General features: G+C 35.0%; 1 protein-coding gene across 1 annotated transcript; it reads left to right on the top strand.

Annotated features, from left to right (window-relative positions):
- The first annotated feature begins 257 nt into the window (after positions 1 to 257).
- On the top strand, positions 258 to 23919 carry LOC138321040 (scavenger receptor cysteine-rich domain-containing group B protein-like). Its single transcript, XM_069264436.1, has 14 exons — positions 258 to 596; positions 5498 to 5633; positions 6741 to 6940; positions 7722 to 7860; positions 8714 to 8916; positions 9103 to 9241; positions 10142 to 10344; positions 11780 to 11918; positions 13152 to 13348; positions 20142 to 20244; positions 20664 to 20785; positions 22056 to 22164; positions 23218 to 23336; positions 23760 to 23919. The coding sequence occupies exons 1-13, from the start codon at positions 329 to 331 to the stop codon at positions 23333 to 23335; spliced, it is 2076 nt and encodes a 691-aa protein (XP_069120537.1). The 5' UTR covers positions 258 to 328; the 3' UTR covers position 23336; positions 23760 to 23919.
- The last annotated feature ends 730 nt before the right edge of the window (positions 23920 to 24649 follow it).

The raw sequence follows: 24649 nt of genomic DNA, 5'->3' as shown, positions 1-24649 counted from the left end.
ACGCGACACGAACATGTATAACACAGTCTACTAAAGTATTGTGAAATTATTTAAATGCAATCATACTGGTGATCATAATGCAAAATAAAAGATGCTATCATTATTTTCAAATGGACAAAATACCTAATGATTTACAATTGCTGTCATTATCATATGAACTCTCACGACAGGATGTCACGTGATAACGTAATGATGTTAACCTTTAAAAATGTCATGTTGCAAATTATTCTCAATATACGTATGTCATCTTTTTGGTTAATATCACTGAATGTGTAGATAGTATATAACCTGGATTGTCGGAGGAGAGTGTTAAAAACGATAAGCCATCATGGAGAAGGGGACTAGTGTGTTAGTTACCGTACTGGTTTTTCTGATTTCATTTCTTTGGCTAACGGCCGCTATGCCAAGTAAATTAGAATATCTCGACTCTTTATGGAAGTCAAATATCGGAAAAAGACAAGATGTATCACAACTCGGTTCCGAAATATTGGAGATGAAATCTGACATTCAGGAGTTGAAGACACAGCAACAGCAATTTGAGATGGTATTGAATAACCTTAATGCTACGGTTTACAGCCTGTTGAACCCACCACAAAGTAAGTCCTTATATACAGAGATGGTGACTTATACGAATTGATTAATAATTCGGGTATCTAATTGTTCTGTTGTCTACATATAATCAAGTTATGTCTCATATTATGTAGATAATAAACATATATACTGTCACAGCGGGTAACAGACATTGATTGTGAAGTCATACGTTTTTGTTCCGAGAAGGCAAAATAATACAAACTAATAACCTTACTGTCAGAACCTACACAAAATGCAGATAATGCTTTAACTGGCAAAATCGAAACAAGGGTGATATTGATAAAGCATGAAACAGTATGAACATGTACTCAGATCAAATCTTTCACCACTATAGACCATGCTCTATAGTTATTATTTGCAAACTACTCACCAATGTATTGGATAGCAGAAAAGAAAAGCATAACACATTTGCATATATTACGGTTTGTACCAACATTTCATGACTAACAAAGAGTAAATATTATTTTTAAGATATTCATGCTTTTAAGTTTACAATTGATTTTTCTTACACTTGATTTGCTGTTTTGATGTTTAATCTATCACGATATTTCAACTGAAATTTGGATTTTGCTTGTAAAATTTATTCCAAATGCACGTTTCGCAAATAAACATCAGTTTGATTAAAAGATTAGAAGTTGACAAGTGATCGTGTGATCATTTGAAAAAACAATTTACAGTGCCTTTTAAGACGCAAACTACAATAACGTTGTCTTTGCTTTCAAATGTCGTGAAAATGAACTACGGGGAAAAGAAGGATTGTTTGATCCATAGAGTGGTCCTGTGGACAGAATCACAACAGATAATTGCCGCTTTAAACAAAATATCAATTTTATGTGTTTCCAAGCGTTGTTATAATCCTGTAAAGATAGGGTATTACACCAAAATAATTTCAACCGAATGTTTTCTTTGTTGTTCATACAGATTTGACTTTGCTTTATACAAGACAAAAATGTCGCCCCAAAGAAAAATTGGGGGAGTGTTTTTCTTGACCCCCCCCCCCCCCATTTTTTTGTTGATTGGGTAAACAGATGAGCACAAAATCAAGATTGAGAGATAAATGCGGTTGGAATGTATTTTTGTTAGCTGGTCTATAACCGATCAACATAAAAGCGACAAAGAATCTTGGGCAAACGTAGTGCGTTGACAACATATCAAAGATAATATTTTAATGAAAGCGGACCCACTAGTTCCTCTGTCACTACTACCTGCATTAGTTGGGATGTTAACAAGACAATACTGTAATTTTAACGAGGATCAAGTGTGTGCTTTACGCAATGGTCACTATGAATCAGCATATTTAAATGCGAATTTTGATGGTATATGTATCTTGTAATTTATAAAAGTGGAAAGAATGTCATTTTCATGAATCTACTGGGGATGAACTTCAGTTTGAACACGGGACGAAGTTTTTATTTTGTCTTATCTCCGTGGAAAATGGCATTCTATTCTCATTCTAAAATCATGTATGATTCAGTGATGCATACATGTCGTATTTTCTCTCAAAAAACGTCATCTAAAAAGAAATTTGAGATCGCCCCGCTTCTTTCCTATTAGCCAATGAGATCGCTCCTTACATTCTGATATCGCTGCGCTCCGCCTTACTGCTCCAGCTGATCGCATTGTTAATCCTGCAGCGTGGTATGATGTGAAAAATTGCAGCATTGTATAATTTTCTACCAGAATTACCTATTTTATTATTTATCAATGCATTTGTGGTCTTTTTAAGTCACATGCCTGTGAAAATCTAGTATACTTCTTTATTACTTTGCAGAACAAAGTGAAATTATTATTAATTACAACAAACCAATGTAAGCCTTGTTTACTAAGGGAATTGTTCACAAAGTAAACAATTTTAAGCGTTTGCCTTTTTGTGATTACAGTACAAGGAAATCCAATTAAATGTATGTTCTCCCGACACAAAATCTGTGTACCATTGCGTTCGATTGACTTATATCACAAAAGTTGAGGCTTACGATATTTTGAAATAGATATTTTTGAGTTAACAAATTGGTTTCTGAAATAAAGGAAAGAAAAAAATAACAGAACTAAAAGCTTTTAGGCCCTAGTTAAATCGTGATCGGGATATGCATTACCGTGTCCAGCTTGTCAGCCGATCCCCCGATAGGCCTATTTTCAACAGATGACCGAAATGTATTGACAAGGTTGGGGTCAATTACATTGCAATGTAATTAATTACAATTACAATTACTTGGTCAAATCTCAATTGCAATTACAATTACACTTACTCAGTTTTGTAAATGTAATTAATTACAATTACAATTACATTCAAAAAGTAATTAATTACAATTACACATTACATTTTCTTAATATGTTTTTTATATGTTTATACCAAGGATTTATAAGTGAGATATACATCCTTGCATTTATACACATTTGTATAATCTTGCACTTTAGCAGTTATACAGATATAATAAGTCGATATCAGTAAATTCTGATAGAACATATGTTCACTTCACATAAACCGCAAGTTACAATTGGGTATTGGTAGGGTGTATTTGTTTTAAATGTACATTTTTATTGGACCTAGCAGTAATATTGTCAAATGCGTCAGCTTTATGTACCAGGTATTAATATTTTTTATTGCATTTTATCATCATTAGCATCTCAAAATCATCATCAGACAGTCTGTATCTGTCTGGTCGGAATACTTTGCCAGCAATTAACTAAACAATCTCTATAGCTAAGTAGTTGCTAGCTAAAAAAGACGAATTTAGAAATTTGCAAGAATAATCTTTCCAGAACTTTAATGGGTCACAATATTTCTCTGTGCAATCTTCACTAATGTAGATGCCTACAATTCATTGGATTTAAGACCTCAGTTGTGTCTCTTTCGTAACAGTGTTATTTATATAGTGGGAAGAAAACTGAAAAAAGTCTTCTGTTAAAATTTTCTTGGCAGGGGCAGTGAAGACAAATCTGAGCTATCATCTATATATTTTTGCCTTCATTAGATTTGCTAATTAGGTGATCAACAGGTGTTATATAAGCAAGACCTTTGTGAGTTGTAATCACAGGCTTTGTGTTCACAACTTCACACCTCACACCTAGCTTGTATATTGCTTGAGGGGTAAACTACAGGTACCTATACTATACTGTATACTATGGTTACTGTCTCACATATGTTACCTGTTTAAATTTCTACATAGCCAAATAAATGTCATACATTCATTAATCTTGGTAATTATTTAGACATTAGTAAATATATAAATGTAATTGAAAAGTAATTGAAATGTAATTGTTAATTACACATTTTTATAATGTAATTAATTACAATTACAATTACATGTAATTGAAATATTTCTTAATTACAAATTACTTTCAATTACTTGAAAAAATGTAATTAATTGCAATTAATTACAATTACATTTTTAATTACCCCAACCCTGATTGACAATGTTAAATCAGTTGTAGTTTTTGTTCCGATTACATCACGTCAGTTCGGTTACACTATCAAAGTCATTATATGAATCTAACGGGGATCGGATCATGAAAATTATCAAATCAAAACAGACGTTATATCACCATCATTTTGTAATTTATTACATAATCCGCCTGATATCCAGTGATTCCGCTCGTGTAATACTTTTGCGTATGTCACAAATGTACTATGACCTAGAACGATTTTCATTGGCTTGAAATAGCTTTTCACGTCAAACGAAAACAATAAAATGACGTCAGTAAAATTGAGGGACGTCAGGATTACGAGGACGGCGGGAGAAAATGGCTCAAAGACATTTTGACGTGAAATTCTTTGTTATGTAGGCCCTTTTTTGTATTTGTAGATATGCGATAAAAAGTTACCTAAATTTGTGTTCATTTCATATGAAATATTATGAAACTCGTCTCGAAGTTAAAAGTTTTGCTCCCCATGGTTCGCAAAAATAAAAACCTCTTAGACTCGTTTCATAACATCTCATATGAAATGAACACCCAATTAAGATTTTATACTGTATATATAATGTATAATATGAAAAGCGACTATAATTTATGATACAGTCATATACGCTTACAACGAGTCATTGTTGTAAAGTAGTAAATTCAATTTCCCGTCAGGGTGGCAATGATGTAGTATACTTGTGTATTACGAACTTATGACTAAGTATTTTTGTTTGTCAAAGACAAAGCAAAAATGTTCCACCGCCGACGAATGATATTTTTTTCTCTTTCAAAAACAGTAGTAGACATTAAATGAGTATTGTTATTCAGTAACAAAAGTTTTTTTTTTAGTTTTACATCATTATTACCATTGAAATGTTTGAGCTTATTACTTCAAGATAAAAAAAATAAAAAAAAAAAATAAAAAAAATGCGTCCCGAAAAAATACCATGACACTCATATGTCGTTTTTGTGTTGATTAGATACATATACACATAATTAAACATAAGATTTTTTTTAAATAATGGGGCTCTGTAGGCGATGGGGTATTTTTAACGTATCGTTCTTTTTACGATATAACATCTGGTTACTCAAATAATTTTAGTAATGAATGGTGTAATTTAAAACATGTTTTATAGAAAATACACAGTCAATTTCTTATACTAAGCACGAGCAAAATCATTATACCGATGGCTTTGCATATGTTATTCTGTGGTGTCTATTTGATATTGGCATCACTCTTACAGGGGCCGGTGGTGACGAAATTAAGATTTCTCCATATATTACCACAAGCGCTCCCCCTCTGGATCGCGAGTTAAAATTTTTCTCCTGGTGCTCCGGCTTTCTTCCACTTTGTGACTTCCTGGCACGTCCTTATATAACACTGACTTGTTATGACGTTAAACTAACAAAACCCAAAATATCATATTTTAGTTTTCATTTTCCAAGAACCCACGATATTACCATGTTTATTCCGGTTATGGCTATATATAGTATATATCTGTTTAAGACATCCGATTGGTTGAGGGAAGTTCACCTTTTGAGGGACGCGTGGAGGTGTTCCATAATGGTCGATGGGGAACTATTTGTGATGACAGCTGGGACGAAAGGGATGCAAGAGTGGTTTGTCGTCAACTAGGCTACAGGTAATGTCATAAATAACACATATTAAGTCATGTAAGTTCATGGTAAAGGTACTTAGGATACAGATAACATCAACATATAACTGATTTTCTATGTTTTCATGCTAAATCTAGCTGCTGATTGCGTATTGATTTGGAAAAATAACACCTTCGAAAACCAATGGAGTCGTACCTGTATACATTTTTTATTTTACCAAGTAGTCTGGAAAATTGATTATAAGCATTGATGTCGGTATTTGTTTTTAAATTTCATCGGGTTATGAAATAAAATGTGTTCGCATACTTTGTGAATACGCGTAATACTTAGATATATATTATATATATAACTAGGATACAGGTAGGCATAGTAAAGGTATGAATACATGTAACGTCAACTATGATACAAGTAAACATAGTAGATGCATGAATACAGATAACCTCAAGTATAGCACATGATATATGAATACATGTAACGTCAACTATGATACAAGTAAACATAGTAGATGTAAGAATACAGGTAATGCCAGAATCGATACAAATAAGGTCACTAGATGTGTGAATACATTTAACTTCAACTATGATAATGGTTAGTTCAGCAAACGTATGAGATACAGGTAACGTCAGCAAGGATAGAAATATGGTAATAATATGCATGAATACAGAAAACGTCAGCAAGTATATCGGTAAGGCAGTAAATATATGAATACAGTTGACCGAAATACAGGAATAAAGAGCTAGCCCAACTAAACTACAGTTAACGTAGTTAGAAGAAGAAATAAACAAGTATCATCAACTTAGATATCAGTTGCCTGTATACTATTAGCAATATATCGATAGGTAACCTCAACTAAGATTAGTGTAAGTCAACTAGAATATGAGGAACGTCAATATTGGTAACGACATTTAGGAGACATACAATCGCACTACAGATCAATCTTGAGTAGTAGCTGTTTCTTAAATATGTTTTCTTATATATATGACGCAAACTATAGTACAGTTACCGTCAACAGGGATACAGGTAACATCAACTAGGGCATCGATATAGTATCATATTCACAACATACAAAATGCTAATAACAATTAGTTCGTCTACAATCCTTCAAATTACTTGACACTAGAAATGTTTTACAGTGGCGGCATTGCTAGATCCCATGCCTATTTTGGACGCGGAGAAGAACCGACATGGCTGGATGACGTCAGATGTGACGGGAGTGAGACTCGTATCCAGGAGTGCCGGTCAAGTCCTTGGGGGAATGAGAACTGTAACCATGGTGAGGACGCTGGAGTGGTGTGTACTGACCCATCCCAGCCAACAACTGCTGCGCCTCCAGGTGACTAATTTGTTTGTTTGCTTATATCATCAACCAGCTAGATAGGCTTTGATATCTACACTTTAATCAAGTTATATTTCAAATGGCGTAGTTTTTATAACTGTTGAAACTCTTACTTGTTTTTGGTCTGAAACAAAATAAAACGTAATTGTAGTACACAAACGTATGTGTAGCGGTGCAAACAAACACAGAATTAAGATGTAATAACGATCTTTATAAGGAGATTAGTTTACGCATTTTGTTATATTCAGCCAGGTATAGATGGTTGTAGACGATGCTCAAGATTCCAAAACACATTAATGTCTGTCGGCACAAGATAGCAGCTGAAATTCTGCAAATGATTTCGTTTGGAAATGAGATAATTTCCCGATCCGTGTCAACAGATAAATGCTCCCGCACTTCCCATGAACACTATCAGAATTATTGGGCCTTTCATGGAATAATTTAACTTCTTGAAAATGTTCATAGATAAGTCTAATTTCCCTTGGCGTTCATGTCTTTATAACAAGTGTTAGTTGACGTTATAACCAAAAACGGCTCTACTATACGTATATTAAGCTGTAATCGTGATTTGATACTAGAGCCAAAGTGTATCTTAAGGGAGCTAATGCGATAGATTCCCATTAAGTTTGTTCGTTTGTTTACGTAACCGGTCAATCGTCTGTGAATAGCTCACCTGGCGTCGAAACCGTTCTGTTTGGACCAAATCTGTTATCTGAGTTTCATTTGAGCTATTCTCTCTACATATTCTGAATCATTTATATGCATATTGTATTCTTAGTTTCACTGCGGCTTGCTGGAGGCTACTCTAACTCCTCGGGACGACTGGAGGTGTACCATGATGGTGTGTGGGGAACAGTATGTGATGATGATTTCGATAGTCGTGATGTCCGTGTAGCCTGTCGACAATTAGGATTCAGGTATTAATGCTTGTCTTACATTAAATACGTACTATAGATTTTCCTTCAGATGAATTGTCTTTAATATGTCCTTCGTTTAAGTTAATGGAATTATCAAATTTTAATAATCATTTTTAAAGACGTTTCACAATGCCCTTTTGATGTAGCCTTTCATGTAATGTAGTCGAAGTAATTATCGTAATTGTGTTTGCCTAAACATAACTGGTTTAATACAAATTGTGCATGCATCGGAGCTAACATTAGCTATCACAATTTCATTAATGCGTATATTGTGTAGCTTGTAAATGTTTAGAAAGTATCCGAAATATGCGAAAATATACATTTACGAGTCAACAGTAATGCAGACATACACAATATCATTAGTTTAGACATGGACATTAATATGACAGGAAAATGCATCCAAGCTACTCAGGGGTTACTATCATTGTCGTTATATCTTCCATAGGACTATGTCATAACAATACTTAAGGCATTATAAAGAGAGAACAAAAATTTCCAATCACAGGTCGTTACAGAGAAGATTACAGAAAGAGTCATCCAGTTCCAAAAAGTACCGTTATTCGATTACGATTGCTGAAAATGAAAGGACCAAACTATATTTTTTTTTCTTCAGGTTTTCTTTGACATAGTCAAGGAGAGAATAAAACAATAGTGATATTAAACCCTAGATCATGGAGGAAATTGGGTAGATAATGAACATAAACTAATTCTGTTTTGAGAAATGTACGATGATAAGATCCAATCGTAACCCCAATAATAAATAACACATGATAACGAAACACCGCTGCGTTCTATTATTGTTTCGTTTCCTCCATGACATGTATAATTATATACGTATTTAATGATGATTCAGTGACAATGGAAATCAGAGAATGAACAAGTTTGGTCCTGGATCAGGAACTATATGGATGGACAACCTGGAATGTTCTGGTAGCGAATCAGCCCTCTCGAACTGTCCATTTAACGGCTGGGGAAATGAGAACTGTGGACACAGCGAAGATGTAGGCATTGAATGTGAGGGAGAAGATGTCACAACTCCATTACCACAACAAGCAGGTATAGTTCAGCGGATACGTAAAAAAAAGAATGAAAAAATGTGCACCTTTTTGACAATCGGTCAACCGATTGTGGGTAGTTTTCACGTGACCTCGAAATACGTTAATGGTGGTAACATTTTTAATTTTAATTTGACCTATCCTCTCTATATGTTCTGAAATATTTCTATGTAAAATGTATTTCTAGCTGCGCTACGCCTTGTTGGAGAGTCCACTAACTCCTCGGGACGACTGGAGGTGTACCATGATGGTGTGTGGGGAACAGTATGTGATGATGAATTCGATAGTCTTGATCTCCGTGTAGCTTGCCAGCAGTTAGGATTCAGGTATTTGTCTTCATAGACATAAAAAAAGGATTATCAAGTTTTCCTTTTAAATTAGATGACTTGCCTTCCTTGTATCCTGCGTTCAAATTAATCTAATGTTCAAATGAATGTAATCATTCAATTCTAATGATGATTTTTTTTCTATGTCATAGTCGAATTAGCGCGACATGATGCCATCGTAACGTATTGTTAAACTGGGTTCATTATAAAGACTAAATACATAGCATATAATATTCGCCACAGTCGACGAGAATGTGAAGGTTTATTACAATAGAATGGTATGTAGTCGTTCTTGATTCCTGTATATCCCACCGTTATTGTTTAGCATATCCATAATCATGATCATTAATACTTGTAAAACTTAGAAACTTGTCTCTACCTTTCAAGTATTCTGGTTCTGATGACATCAGGTTAAAGCAAGTAGATGTATCATCGATACTCAGAAGGTTATTATCAGTGTCTTTATATAAACCCTTGGATTATGTCGTAAAAATACACAAGGAGAGTAAAAACTAGCCAAGCACAGATATTTGCAGATACTTTATTTGAAGATTATTTTAAAGAGAGCGACACCTGGTTCTAAATCATACAATATACCTTCATATGCTTCTTTTGCTGTATATTAAAGGACCAAATTAACTGTTTTTTCTGTTGCCTTGAGTTTTTTTTATATGACATGGTCCATGAGTGATAATAACAACACTGGTAGTAACCTCTGACGGATGAAGAATAGTTAGATACTATATAGTGGTCGTTATTTTGATGCGAGAGATGTATAATGGTAAGATTCAATCCTACCCTCAATGGCAAATAATGCAGGATAACCAAAACCACACTGCAGAGTGTTATTATGTCCTCTATATAACGTGTGCTTCCTGATGTAACACTGCTCTAATTCAGTGACAATGAACATCAGAGAATAATGGTGAAGGTTGGTCCTGGATCAGGAACTATATGGATGGACAACTTAGCATGCTCTGGTGATGAATCAGCCCTTTCGGACTGTCCATTCAACGGCTGGGGAAATGAGAACTGTGGACACACCGAAGACGTGGGCATTGTATGTGATAGAGATGACACACTACCACTCCCACCACACAAAGGTATAGAAAAACAGACCAAGAGACATTCTTTATTTCCTCTTTTCAAGATATTGTGTCAATCAATCAATCATTACTTGTGTTTCATCAATTTACAAAAACACATTTAAACCATCAATGAATCATAAGGCACAGAAAAGTCTATCTTGTAATCATTTCTCCCGACATTCCATGAATATTTATAGAGATAATCACTATCAGATTTTTCCATTCATACTGATGCCGTTGCAGACATGGACGGTCTCTAAATAAAATGGTAACGTTGTCTTTTGTCAAATAAATATGTAAACACAAAATTAGAGGGAACCTCTATAGCTTTCACTCTCTCCATCCAACATTAGAGAGGTAATATCCGCGATACTTCATGGGTTGCTATCACTTGCGTTATATCTACCCATGGACTATCTTATAGTAACACTAGAGGCAACAGAAGACACGAGTAATTTGATAATTTGATGTACATGAAAGGAATTGTATAAATGCACACTGTGGTTGATTGTGTTGCTTTGAAGTTGGGCATCACTCTGTCAAGGAAGTTTCTGTAGGTCTGTGATTCGTATTTTTTCTCCTGAAATGTATCCAGTTTCACAATGGCATAGTCCAGGGGTAGGTCAACATCAGTGATAGTAACCCATGGAGTATCAAATTAGGTCACGAGATTGAAACACTTTGGACACGCGACTGAAACGTGGAGCACAATGTCATTACTGACTTTTCCACAACTTAACATAATACAAATAATGCTCAAAAACAAATAAATACCGTATAATTTCCACTTGCTTACTTTGTGCGGTAGCAAAACGAATTAACTCATCTTTTTTATACAATTTGTCCCCAAAATATGCTACAAATCGGTTTACAAAACGTTTCAATAAATGTTTTGGTGTTACAAATTCTGTAGTCAAAAAGTCATGTATAAAAGAATCAATATGAACTTTGTTTTTAGAATACTAGATATATCTGGAACGAAACCCATCCGTACCATTGAGTATTCTACTATAAACAACGCTTTCCACACATATTCGATACTTGTCACGCACAACTTATTCTAAATTGCCATAAAGATTTTGTTAATCTCTACTCCATGATCCAAAAGAACTGTTTAGGACCTATGCCATTACAAAAATAGCCTATGACCACAAGACAAACATTTGTTATTAGACAGTACTTGTAGGAAGGTAATAGCGCTTACAGTGTATATTACAGGTTTGATTGACAAAAAAAGAAAATTGCCTTCAACTGCCTTCTTGTGCGATTTAACTCCTCTTTTTATACATTCTGACTAAGTAACCGGGTAGCTTTACTGTTGTGACCGCGAAACAGTTTAGTGGTGGACGCGAAACAGGTGTGGTGGAAAAAATGTTATCTTTAGTTTAATTTAACCTATTATCTCTACATGTTCTAACATATTTCCGATGTAAAATGTATTTCTAGCTAGCTCCGCTGCGCCTTTTTGGAGGGTCCACTAACTCCTCGGGACGACTGGAGGTGTACCATGATGGTGTGTGGGGAACAGTATGTGATGATGATTTCGATAGCCGTGATCTCCGTGTAGCTTGTCGACAGTTAGGATTCAGGTATTTATAAAATATTCATTATTAAGTTTTCCTTTAAATAATTTGCTTTTTATATATTTATTTATTATGTTCTTCGTTATTGATTAATGAAAACACTAAATTCTGATGATATGTTTCTATTGGACAAATATGATGTAATTGGGATGTTGATTTTTAATATCATAGTCAAATGAATGCAATATGATATCTCATAACAATTAAATGTATCCGGACATTTGGACATCTCATAACTATTTGACATCTCTTAACAATTTGATATATCGTATCGATTTGGCATCTCTTAACTTTTTGACATGTCTTAACGATTAGTCATCTCTTAACGATTTGATATATCGTAACGATTTGATGTATCGTAACGATTTGGTATATCGGAACGATTTGGTATATCGTAACGATTTGACATCTCTTAACGATTTGACAATTCTTAACGATTTGATATCTCTTAACGATTTGATATTTGACAATTCTTAACGATTTGATATCTCTTAACGATTTGATATCTCCTAACGATTTGATATAGTTTTACGATTTGACATCTAAAGATTTGACATCTAAAGATTTGATATCTAAAGATTTGACATCTAAAGCATGTGATATATTCTAACGATTTGACATCACCTAATGATTTTATATCTCCTACCGAAATTGTGGTTAATAAACACATGACAAAATATCACATTATGAGCCTGAAACAAATGAAAACAAAGTAAAGGGATCCAATCATCAGTGTAGCTTCGACGTAGACTTTGATCATCTGTGTAGCCTCGACGTAGACTTTGATCATCTGTGTAGCCTCGACGTAGAGTTTGATCATCTGTGTAGCTTCGACGTAGAGTTTGATTATCAGTGTAGCTTCGACGCAGAAATTGATCATTAGTGTAACTTCTAGGTAGGATTTGATCATCAGTGTAGCTTCGACGTAGGGTTTGATCAACAGTGTAGCTTCGACGAAGAGTGTTATAAGGTATCCGACACGTATTGTTTTAATTCTACCGCTGTTTGTCATTGTGGACGGCCCAGCTTATGTTATTAGTTCTTGTTAATGACTATTTGATTAATGCAGGTGTTACCCAATTATAACTGCGATCATTTCAATCCTGTTATTGTAATATTAAACAATCAAAATGATTGGGAAAAAGGCCAGACTTTATGTTATGTTCTCTATACCGTCATCAACTAACCAAGTAATTTGAAAGTAATGTGTAGTGACTTTAATGCTGATCTTATCTGCAGTGACGATGGGAATCAGAGAATCGTACAGTTTAGTCCTGGATCAGGAACTATATGGATGGACAACTTAGCATGTTCTGGCGACGAATCCGCCCTCTCGTACTGTTCATTCAACGGCTGGGGAAATGAGAACTGTGGACACAGCGAAGATGTAGGCATTATATGTGATGGATATGATATAACAACACCACAGCCAACAGGTATGCAAACAAATTATTAACCATACAATCAATGATAAACCTATACAGTAAAGCATGTTTACAATGAACACGCTTATGCATCATTCTTAATTATAACAGTTTACAATATGCACTTTTCCATTTCCAGTCCAAGTTCTTACCATATGGATGTAATATTTATATAAAGAGAACAACCAACTAAATACTTTTACATAGACCACAGTGTTAAATTTTGTTAAAATTTTGTAATGTATTATTAAACCAAAAGAATAATAGTTAGATATTGTGTTCTATAATTAAAGTCTATGTTCTCTAATAACACTAGATAGAAAAAAGTTTGGGTCCAAGCGACCGGGTTAAAATTCTATCCTGGGCTCAATCTTGTATACACAGGGGCCATTTCGAAGGTCTTTTTTCATTTAGTTGGTTGTTCCCTAAAGAAACTATGCTGATAACATCGCTGGTGTTAGGTAGTTTATTTCAACCGAAAAAGCCCACTTTAGTTACAGTATGTGAAATGTCAAAATCCCCTTACTGTCTGCCATTTCACACTAGCGGTGCCACGTCTTGTATACTGCCCATTGACCTGCAAGAGTGGGATAAAGCAACTTATCGCTCTAACAGTAACATGTTTACATTGTGCTTGATCTGGACCCGAAAACCAATATCTCAAGTATTTGAGGTTATGTATTTCATTCGTTTAACTTACGTCACACCAGCTCGGGTAAGTGTATAGCGTAAATACAGTACATGATTAATCGTCTAGTCATATCATTGGGTAATCTAACATTATCAATTAAAATAGTTAACAATCTCGTAGAATTTGTCAATATTATTGTGTAATGTTTCATAAGAAACATGTAAAGAGTGGTTATCAATACTGACAGGACACATCTGGCTTATGGCTTACGTTCGACTGTATCTAGTGTAACGTAAACATAGTAGTGCTTACGTTCGACTGTATCTAGTGTAACGTAAACATAGTAGTGCTTACGTTCGACTGTATCTAGTGTAAAGTAAACGCTTTAGTGATTACGTTCGACTGTATCTAATGTAAAGGAAACATAGTAGTGCTTACGTTCGACTGTATCTAGTGTAAGGTAAACATAGTAGTGTAACGTTCGACTGTATCTAGTGTAAGTAAAAAGGTAACTGATAGTGTAAAACATAGTAGTGATTACGTTCGACGTATCTAGTGTAACGTAAACATAGTAGTGATTACGTTCGACTGTATCTAGTGTAACGTAAACATAGTAGTGCTTACGTTCGACTGTATCTAGTGTAACGTAAACATAGTAGTGCTTACGTTCGACTGTATCTATGTAACGTGTAGTGCTTACGTTCGACTGATCTAGTGTAACGTAAAATAGTAGTGCTTACGTTCGACTGTATCTAGTGTAACGTAAACATAGTAGTGCTTACGTTCGACTGTATCTAGTGTAACGTAAACATAGTAGTGCTTACGTTCGACTGTATCTAGTGTAACGTAAACATAGTAGTGCTTACGTTCGACTGTATCTAGTGTAACGTAAACATAGTAGTGCTTACGTTCGACTGTATCTAGTGTAACGTAAACATAGTAGTGCTTACGTTCGACTGTATCTAGTGTAACGTAAACATAGTAGTGATTACGTTCGACTGTATCTAGTGTAACGTAAACATAGTAGTGCTTACGTTCGACTGTATCTAGTGTAACGTAAACATAGTAGTGCTTACGTTCGACTGTATCTAGTGTAACGTAAACATAGTAGTGCTTACGTTCGACTGTATCTAGTGTAACGTAAACATAGTAGTGCTTACGTTCGACTGTATCTAGTGTAACGTAAACATAGTAGTGCTTACGTTCGACTGTATCTAGTGTAACGTAAACATAGTAGTGCTTACGTTCGACTGTATCTAGTGTACGTAAACATAGTAGTGCTTACGTTCGACTGTATCTAATGTAACGTAAACATAGTAGTGCTTACGTTCGACTGTATCTAGTGTAACGTAAACATAGTAGTGCTTACGTTCGACTGTATCTAGTGTAACGTAAACATAGTAGTGATTACGTTCGACTGTATCTAGTGTAACGTAAACATAGTAGTGCTTACGTTCGACTGTATCTAATGTAACGTAAACATAGTAGTGATTACGTTCGACTGTATCTAGTGTAACGTAAACATATAAGTAGTGCTTACGTTCGACTGTATCAGTGTAACGTAAACATAGTAGTGTTACGTTCGACTGTATCTAGTGTAACGTAAACATAGTAGTGATTTACGTTCGACTGTATCTAAGTGTACGTAAACATAGTAGTGATTACGTTCGACTGTATCATGTAACGTAAAATAGTAGTGCTTACGTTCGACTGTATCTAATGTAACGTAAACATAGTAGTGCTTACGTTCGACTGTATCTAGTGTAACGTAAACATAGTAGTGCTTACGTTCGACTGTATCTAGTGTAACGTAAACATAGTAGTGATTACGTTCGACTGTATCTAAGTGTAACGTAAACATAGTAGTGTTACGTTCGACTGTATCTATGTAACGTAAACATAGTAGTGATTACGTTCGACTGTATCTAGTGTAACGTAAACATAGTAGTGCTTACGTTCGACTGTATCTAGTGTAACGTAAACATAGTAGTGCTTACGTTCGACTGTATCTAGTGTAACGTAAACATAGTAGTGATTACGTTCGACTGTATCTAATGTAACGTAAACATAGTAGTGCTTACGTTCGACTGTATCTAGTGTAACGTAAACATAGTAGTGCTTACGTTCGACTGTATCTAGTGTAACGTAAACATAGTAGTGCTTACGTTCGACTGTATCTAGTGTAACGTAAACATAGTAGTGCTTACGTTCGACTGTATCTAGTGTAACGTAAACATAGTAGTGCTTACGTTCGACTGTATCTAGTGTAACGTAAACATAGTAGTGATTACGTTCGACTGTATCTAGTGTAACGTAAACATAGTAGTGTGGAGTCATTACGTTCGACTGTATCTAGTGTAACGTAAACATAGTAGTGCTTACGTTCGACTGTATCTAGTGTAACGTAAACATAGTAGTGCTTACGTTCGACTGTATCGTACATGTAGTGTTACGTTCGATGTATCTAGTGTAACGTAAACATAGTAGTGCTTACGTTCGACTGTATCTAGTGTAACGTAAACATAGTAGTGCTTACGTTCGACTGTATCTAGTGTAACGTAAACATAGTAGTGCTTACGTTCGACTGTATCTAGTGTAACGTAAACATAGTAGTGCTTACGTTCGACTGTATCTAGTGTAACGTAAACATAGTAGTGCTTACGTTCGACTGTATCTAGTGTAACGTAAACATAGTAGTGATTACGTTCGACTGTATCTAATGTAACGTAAACATAGTAGTGCTTACGTTTCGACTGATCTAATGTAAAACGTAAAACATAGTAGTGCCTTACGTTCGTACTGTATCTAGTGTAACGTAAACATAGTAGTGATAACGTTCGACTGTATCTAGTGTAACGTAAACATAGTAGTGCTTACGTTCGACTGTATCTAGTGTAACGTAAACATAGTAGTGCTTACGTTCGACTGTATCTAGTGTAACGTAAACATAGTAGTGCATTACGTTCGACTGTATCTAGTGTAACGTAAACATAGTAGTGCTTACGTTCGACTGTATCTAGTGTAACGTAAACATAGTAGTGCTTACGTTCGACTGTATCTAGTGTAACGTAAACATAGTAGTGCTTACGTTCGACTGTATCTAGTGTAACGTAAACAACATAGTAGTGATTACGTTTCGACTGTATCTAGTGTAACGTAAACATAGTAGTGCTTACGTTCGACTGTATCTAGTGTAACGTAAACATAGTAGTGCTTACGTTCGACTGTATCTATATGTAACGTAAACATAGTAGTGCTTACGTTCGACTGTATCTAGTGTAACGTAAACATAGTAGTGCTTACGTTCGACTGTATCTAAGTGTAACGTAAACATAGTAGTGCTTACGTTCGACTGTATCTAGTGTAACGTAAACGTAGTAGTGAGTACGTTCGACTGTATCTAGTGTAACGTAAACATAGTAGTGAGTACGTTCGACTGTATCTAGTGTAACGTAAACATAGTAGTGAGTACGTTCGACTGTATCTAGTGTAACGTAAACATAGTAGTGAGTACGTTCGACTGTATCTAGTGTAACGTAAACATAGTAGTGAGTACGTTCGACTGTATCTAGTGTAACGTAAACATAGTAGTGAGTACGTTCGACTGTATCTAGTGTAACGTAAACATAGTAGTGCTTACGTTCGACGTTAGTGTACTGTACTGTAGTGTAACGTAAACATAGTAGTGATACGTTCGACTGTATCTATGTAACGTAAACATAGTAGTGAGTACGTTCGACTGTATCTAGTGTAACGTAAACATAGTAGTGTGAGTACGTTCGACTGTATCTGGTGTAACGTAAACGTTGATAGTGAGTACGTTCGACTGTATCTGTGTACGAACTAGTGTGATTCGTTCGACTGTATCTGTGTAACGTAAACTGTAGTGATACGTTCGACTGTATGTAGTACGTAAACGTTGTAGTGAGTACGTTCGACTGTATAGTGTAACGTAAACTTGTAGTGAGTACGTTCGACTGTATCTAGTGTAACGTAAACGTTGTAGTGAGTACGTTGACTGTATCTGGTGTAACGTTAACGTTGTAGTGAGTACGTTCGACTGTATCAGTGTAACGTAAACGATTGTATGTAGTGAGTACGTTTGACTGTATCTGTGTAACGTTAACGTTGTAGTGAGTACGTTCGACTGTATCTGGTGTAACGTAAACGTTGTAGTGAGTACGTTCGACTGTATCTGTGTAACGTTAACGTTGTAGTGAGTACGTTCGACTGTATCTAGTGTAACGTAAACGTTGTAGTGAGTACGTTCGACTGTATCTGGTGTAAAGTAAACGTTATAGTGAGTACGTTCGACTGTATCTGGTGTAACGTTAAGTTTGTAGTGAGTACGTTCGACTGTATCTGGTGTGACGTTAACGTTGTAGTGAGTACGTTTGACTGTATCTGGTGTAACGTAAACGTTGTAGAGAGTACGTTTCGACTGTATCTGGTGTAACGTTAACGTTGTAATGAGTACGTTCGACTGTATCTGTGTAACGTTAACGTTGTAGTGAGTACGTTCGACTGTATCTGGTGTAACGTTAACGTTGTAGTGAGTACGTTCGACTGTATCTGGTGTAACGTAAACGTTGTAATGAGTACGTTCGACTGTATCTGGTGTAACGTAAACGTTGTAATGAGTACGTTCGACTGTATCTGGTGTAACGTTAACGTTGTAATGAGAGTACGTTCGACTGTATCTAGTGTAACGTTAACGTTGAAGTGAGTACGTTCGACTGTATCTGTGTAGTGTAACGTAACGTTGTAATGTAATGAGTACGTTCGACTGTATCTAGTGTAACGTTAACGTTGTAATGAGTACGTTCGACTGTATCTGGTGTAACGTTAACGTTGTAGTGAGTAGTACGTTCGACTGTATCTGGTGTAACGTAAACGTTGTAGTGAGTACGTTCGACTGTATCTGGTGTAACGTAAACGTTGTAATGAGTACGTTCGACTGTATCTAGTGTAACGTAAACGTTGTAATGAGTAGTACGTTCGACTGTATCTGGTGTAACGTAAACGTTGTAATGAGTACGTTCGACTGTATCTGGTGTAACGTTAACGTTGTAATGAGTACGTTCGACTGTATCTGGTGTAACGTTAACGTTTAGTGAGTACGTTCGACTGTATCTGGTGTAACTTTAACGTTGTAGTGAGTACACTGTAGCTGGTGTAACTAACGTTGAAGTGAGTACGTTCGACTGTATCAAGTGTAACGTTGATCTTGTAGTGAGTACGTTTGACTGTATCTGCTGTAACGTTAACGTTGTAGTGAGTACGTTCGACTGTAGCTGGTGTAACGTAAACGTTGTAATGAGTACGTTCGACTGTATCTGTGTAACGTACGTTGTAATGAGTACGTTCGACTGTATCTAGTGTAACGTTAACGTTGTATGAGTACGTTCGACTGTATCTGTGTAACGTTAACGTTGTAGTGAGTACGTTCGACTGTATCTGGTGTAACGTAAACGTTGTAATGAGTACGTTCGACTGTATCTGGTGTAACGTTAACGTTGTAATGAGTACGTTCGACTGTATCTGGTGTAACGTTAACGTTGTAGTGAGTACGTTCGACTGTATCTGGTGTAACGTTAACGTTGTAGTGAGTACGTTCGACTGTATCTGGTGTAACGTAAACGTTGTAGTGAGTACGTTCGACTGTATCTGGTGTAACGTAAACGTTGTAATGAGTACGTTCGACTGTATCTGGTGTAACGTTAACGTTGTAACGAGTACGTTCGACTGTATCTAGTGTAACGTAAACGTTGTAGTGAGTACGTTCGACTGTATCTGGTGTAACGTAAACGTTGTAGTGAGTACGTTCGACTGTATCTGGTGTAACGTTAACGTTGTAGTGAGTACGTTCGACTGTATCTGGTGTAACGTAAACGTTGTAGTGAGTACGTTCGACTGTATCTGGTGTAACGTAAACGTTGTAGTGAGTACGTTCGACTGTATCTGGTGTAACGTTAACGTTGTAGTGAGTACGTTCGACTGTATCTGGTGTAACGTAAACGTTGTAGTGAGTACGTTCGACTGTAGCTGGTGTAACGTAAACGTTGTAGTGAGTACGTTCGACTGTATCTGGTGTAACGTTAACGTTGTAGTGAGTACGTTCGACTGTATCTGGTGTAACGTAAACGTTGTAGTGAGTACGTTTCACAACTTCAGGTGCACACTGTGACATTCTGGAAGCTCTGGCCTGTCTGGACCACGTCACAAATATTGATATGTCAACTGTCACCAGTCCTGCTGGCTTAAATCACATGTGCACGTAAGAAGTGAAAGATGTCCCTTTTTTTGCTTTATTTCATATTGATGTTCATGTAAACTTTGATTTCTTTTTAGCTTTTTTAAAAAACAAGAATAATAAATGATAATTCATATCTATAATATAATGGGTCAGAAAACCATAATGATGCTTATGCTCTTAAGTGTATAGCGAACGATTCTTCTTTTTTCATATCTGTAATGACATGTCTACAGAATGGTTTTATTAATTAACAAATAGTTTTTTATGAAAAATTGCATCTATGTTTCATTTAACTTTAGATAGATGTTAAATAAGTAAAATTATTGTTTTGACAGGTGTGCTAACAGTTTTATTATAATGTTTACAGGCAGGTGACCGCACAGTTATAATAGTTTTAGGATGGCGTAGACATGTTAACGTAAGTTGTATATTTTTGACAGGGAGGCGTACCCACAGTTTATGTCTTGTATTAACTCCCTCCCACAATCCTGTATGGACAGCTCAATGCGACAACAGATGGAACTCCAGACCCAGACCATCGATGCCATGTGTGGTAGCATTGGTGATTATAAATAATTGTTACCGCTTTAATCATTAAACACTAAATATCATTTTTGAAATTCTCCATTTAACAAATCAAAATAACATGATCTTGCTATGATGCAATACTATTTCGCAGAAATGGCCGTTTAAACTGTATATTTATGTTTTTCAAAATTGAATAATTAACTATTAGAATATTTCGCCACTTCATCCACGCGTAAATGAAAATGTAAAATTATTATTACGTTTTTCGAAATGGCCTTCATCAAAGTTATGGAAACATTAAACGTTCTTCATAATCCAGTACAGCTCAAAATCGAAAAATCGATGGAAAGGCAGCTTGTCGCAATTTATTTTATATCTTCCTTTTCATTTTTTCTTTTCCTTTTTTTTTTTGAAATTTTCTATATTAAATGTAAACAACCTCATTTTTACCAGATGCACATTTTCGTGTAATTCTGCAAGATATTTCAAAATTGAATTCAAATTATTCGCGAGTAAGCGTACAAATAAACTGAATTGTATAATGGATTTAAGACCATTTGATCTCCCCCGAATAAATGTTTTCGGAATTTACGAAAAAGCAGAAATTAGTGCATCCACAAATAACGAGTTTGCTCTAAATTATGTTAGATACGGACCGAATGAGTGTATATGAATATTCAATGCTGTAATGTTATGTTTCTAGAAGGTTCCACTCCTCCTTCACCAACTGGCTTCCCTGAGGAAGGAAATTATAACTATAATACTTAAAGAATAATGCGAAATATTGTAATGGTTGGATTGATATTTATAACTGACTTCACATGTTTTCGTCATGGAATGTAATACTTTTAATAAGTTGTCATTTAATATCATTGAACTGTTTCTTATAATTGAAGCCGCATTAATAATTACAAATACTATTTAAAAATTAAAAATAATTACTAATAGATAATTCATAAAGAAGAATTTGAACTATCTTAACAACCTTTGGTATGGGTTTTCATGATATTAGTTTGTAATATATCCTATCAGTCAACTCTAAAATCACCGATTTCACATCTTGCTTGATCATTACAAAGAACGCTGAGTAAACATATATTATGTTTAACTAAATAATAGATTTCGTATCTACAGACTAATTCAGTGAAGTTGACTGATATCGGAATGTCAGGCTTTCTATATATTTTGTGTCTGTCACCTTTCTAATCTATAAATAGGCTTAAGACTTTATTTTTATTTTTTCCCTCAAATTTCCATTGCTCAGTTAAGTTAAACCACTCCTGAATCCACTCTTAATTCCACAGTGACTGCCGTGGATACAACTGGTAGTTGTCCGGTCTTGATATTCATGCCATGCCTTGAGATCATGACCAATGTTCAGACTTCAGAAACAGATATGGGTCAGATGTGCAGGTGAGTTGTTTTTCAGCAACCTATTGACGTTTGATGACTTAAACTGTGAAAATCATTCATCAGTACAATCAATCATGTTTGATTGTTTGATTGTATAATTTTTATTTAGATGATAATATATCTAAGGAAGTCACTATATAATGACTAATACATTATGAAAGTGAAAGTGAAAGTTCGATATGGTTTCATTGTCTGACCATATGTACTCATTTCACTACACTGTAGACGTTAACATAATGGTATTGGCAGTATGTTACAAAACTCCAATTTGAGGTTTGACTGTAAAATTAAAACTTATACATTTTAAATATTCTCAAAATATACGTATAGTTTGGTGGTGGACATCAATAAAAAGTACTTCTTGATTTGCTGAATAAACATTACAGAACATAACTTAAAGTTTCCCATCTACAGAAAAGATGTATATATTTGTTTTTATTGTCTTTATGATGAAATTGTTCATATATTAATTATTGTTATATCTCGTTTAAAATCGCAAATCAATTCGAAATCAATATACAATGTACATACTAATATGCCGTGCTCGTTATGCAAAAAAAATCGTTGTTTTCATGGTTGTTTAAGAGTGTTTAAAAGTGTGTCCTGGAGAAAACACCTGGTAACATGTACCTTACACTTGATTTCAAATTAAGTTTAGCTGATACATCATTTTGTCTGTGTTGAAGTTATATAATGATTGCTTAAGCGTTAGATCTTTTGATACATGACGATGTCTCTCTCTGTGTATGTGTGCATATAACTGTAACGTATATCTTAAGTAAAAATGATCGGAATTCGTTCTTTATATGAATGACCATATCGACGATTCTATTGATATGTAAATCATTTACATTTTCATTCAACACATTATTATTATAACCAGTTTTGTACCTATACGTGTATATCGAATGTAAAGAGACATCGTCTAAACATTGTAAACTTTTGTTTTCGCATTTAAGATGCATATACATTGTTCATCTACACATGTACACCTGTTTATTAACCATTTATATTTTATATCATTAATCTTTGTTTTTCATTTTCTATTTTAAGCGTCTATCCAGAGTTTACAGAATGTTTACACAACCTGCCAGCATCCTGTGATGGAGACACAACCTTTAACCAGGCTGTTGTCCCTACCAGAGATATGTTACAGAGCATTTGTGGTTAATGTATGTATATTATTGACGGATAGTAAGAAATTCCCTCAATCAAAGACATTTTGAAATATTTATTGAACATATTCAAAGAGAAATAGGTGAAATATCAGGAAAGCATAGGCATTCCCTTCTTAATCTGTGATTGCCAATCATTATTTAAATGACACATATATGTATTTTTTGTTGGCAATTAAACATTTAAAAATGATAAAAAAAAACAAATTTTGAGTTCACTTTACGAATGAGGATTTCTTTGGACCAAAATCGTTTTTGAAGAAGGAACAGTGAAAGTGGCATTAAATGAGCTGTAGCCTTTTCCTTACTCTCATATAATAACCTCAGTCGAGTTAGAATTTATCAAGTCGAAATTAAAAAGTTCCGTGATCGTAAGCACATACTGTCGCTTTACATTTTTCAGTCATGTGTTTATTTCAGAGATTCAAGATCAGAGCCATAGGGGCGACGAGAAAGGTTTTAATCACAGATCAGTCGTAGTCAAATAATCAGGAACTATAAATATGATATTTTTATGATTCCACAGTGGATTGCATTATATTGGCATCAGGCAATCTAATAAATCATTTGTTCTGTTGCATATTGTGTTTAGTATTTATATATTCTCGCTTTGAAAAGAGGATAATATGAACTGATTAAATCATTTTTTATTATGTTGCCCCTCGTTAAGCCTCGTACTGATAAGCCTAAATGAACTTTTCGTCTGAGAGGTCCCTATATACGGTATACTATATGTCGTATTCCTTGTCAAGTAAAAGTATACTCGTTGTCTTCACCTGTCTGACTTCAATATAGCGCAAATACCCCTGTTTGATTAATGAAAAAAGAGGAAAAAATCAGATATTCATGTGCTACAATCTGGAAATTCTGTAAATGAATTTGCCTATTATGTGTTGAGATTTTATTTTAGTTTTAATGGAGAAGTCAAGATGAGCAGGAGAAAGTCAATGTTTCCTTTGCTTTATCTATCAATGTTGGATATTGTGACATCCTTTGTTGGATCTCTTGTTTGTTACGTAAATATGTACTTGTTCCCTGGAATGATGTATAAATGTCGAAAAAAGATTGGTGCAGTTTGTACATGTCAGATATAATAAATTAGTACTGTTTCTTCTGTAGGCTGCATTGACTAGGTACATGTAATATATTTGACCCGATAACGCCCCAAACCCTTTGATCTACCTCCTACCTTTTAGGCCTACATTTCACTCACCTCAAATTAAATGCAGACAGAAAATAAGAAAACTGTGAATGCGTCTTTATTGATTTCTTTGGAATGATGATGAATGGCTTGGATTGTTTAATATTTA

Source organism: Argopecten irradians, chromosome 4 (genome assembly GCF_041381155.1).
Source record: "Argopecten irradians isolate NY chromosome 4, Ai_NY, whole genome shotgun sequence".
Classification (NCBI taxonomy): domain Eukaryota; kingdom Metazoa; phylum Mollusca; class Bivalvia; order Pectinida; family Pectinidae; genus Argopecten; species Argopecten irradians.
Note: the sequence above shows the minus strand (reverse complement) of the source record. Positions and strands in the feature narration are given on the sequence as shown.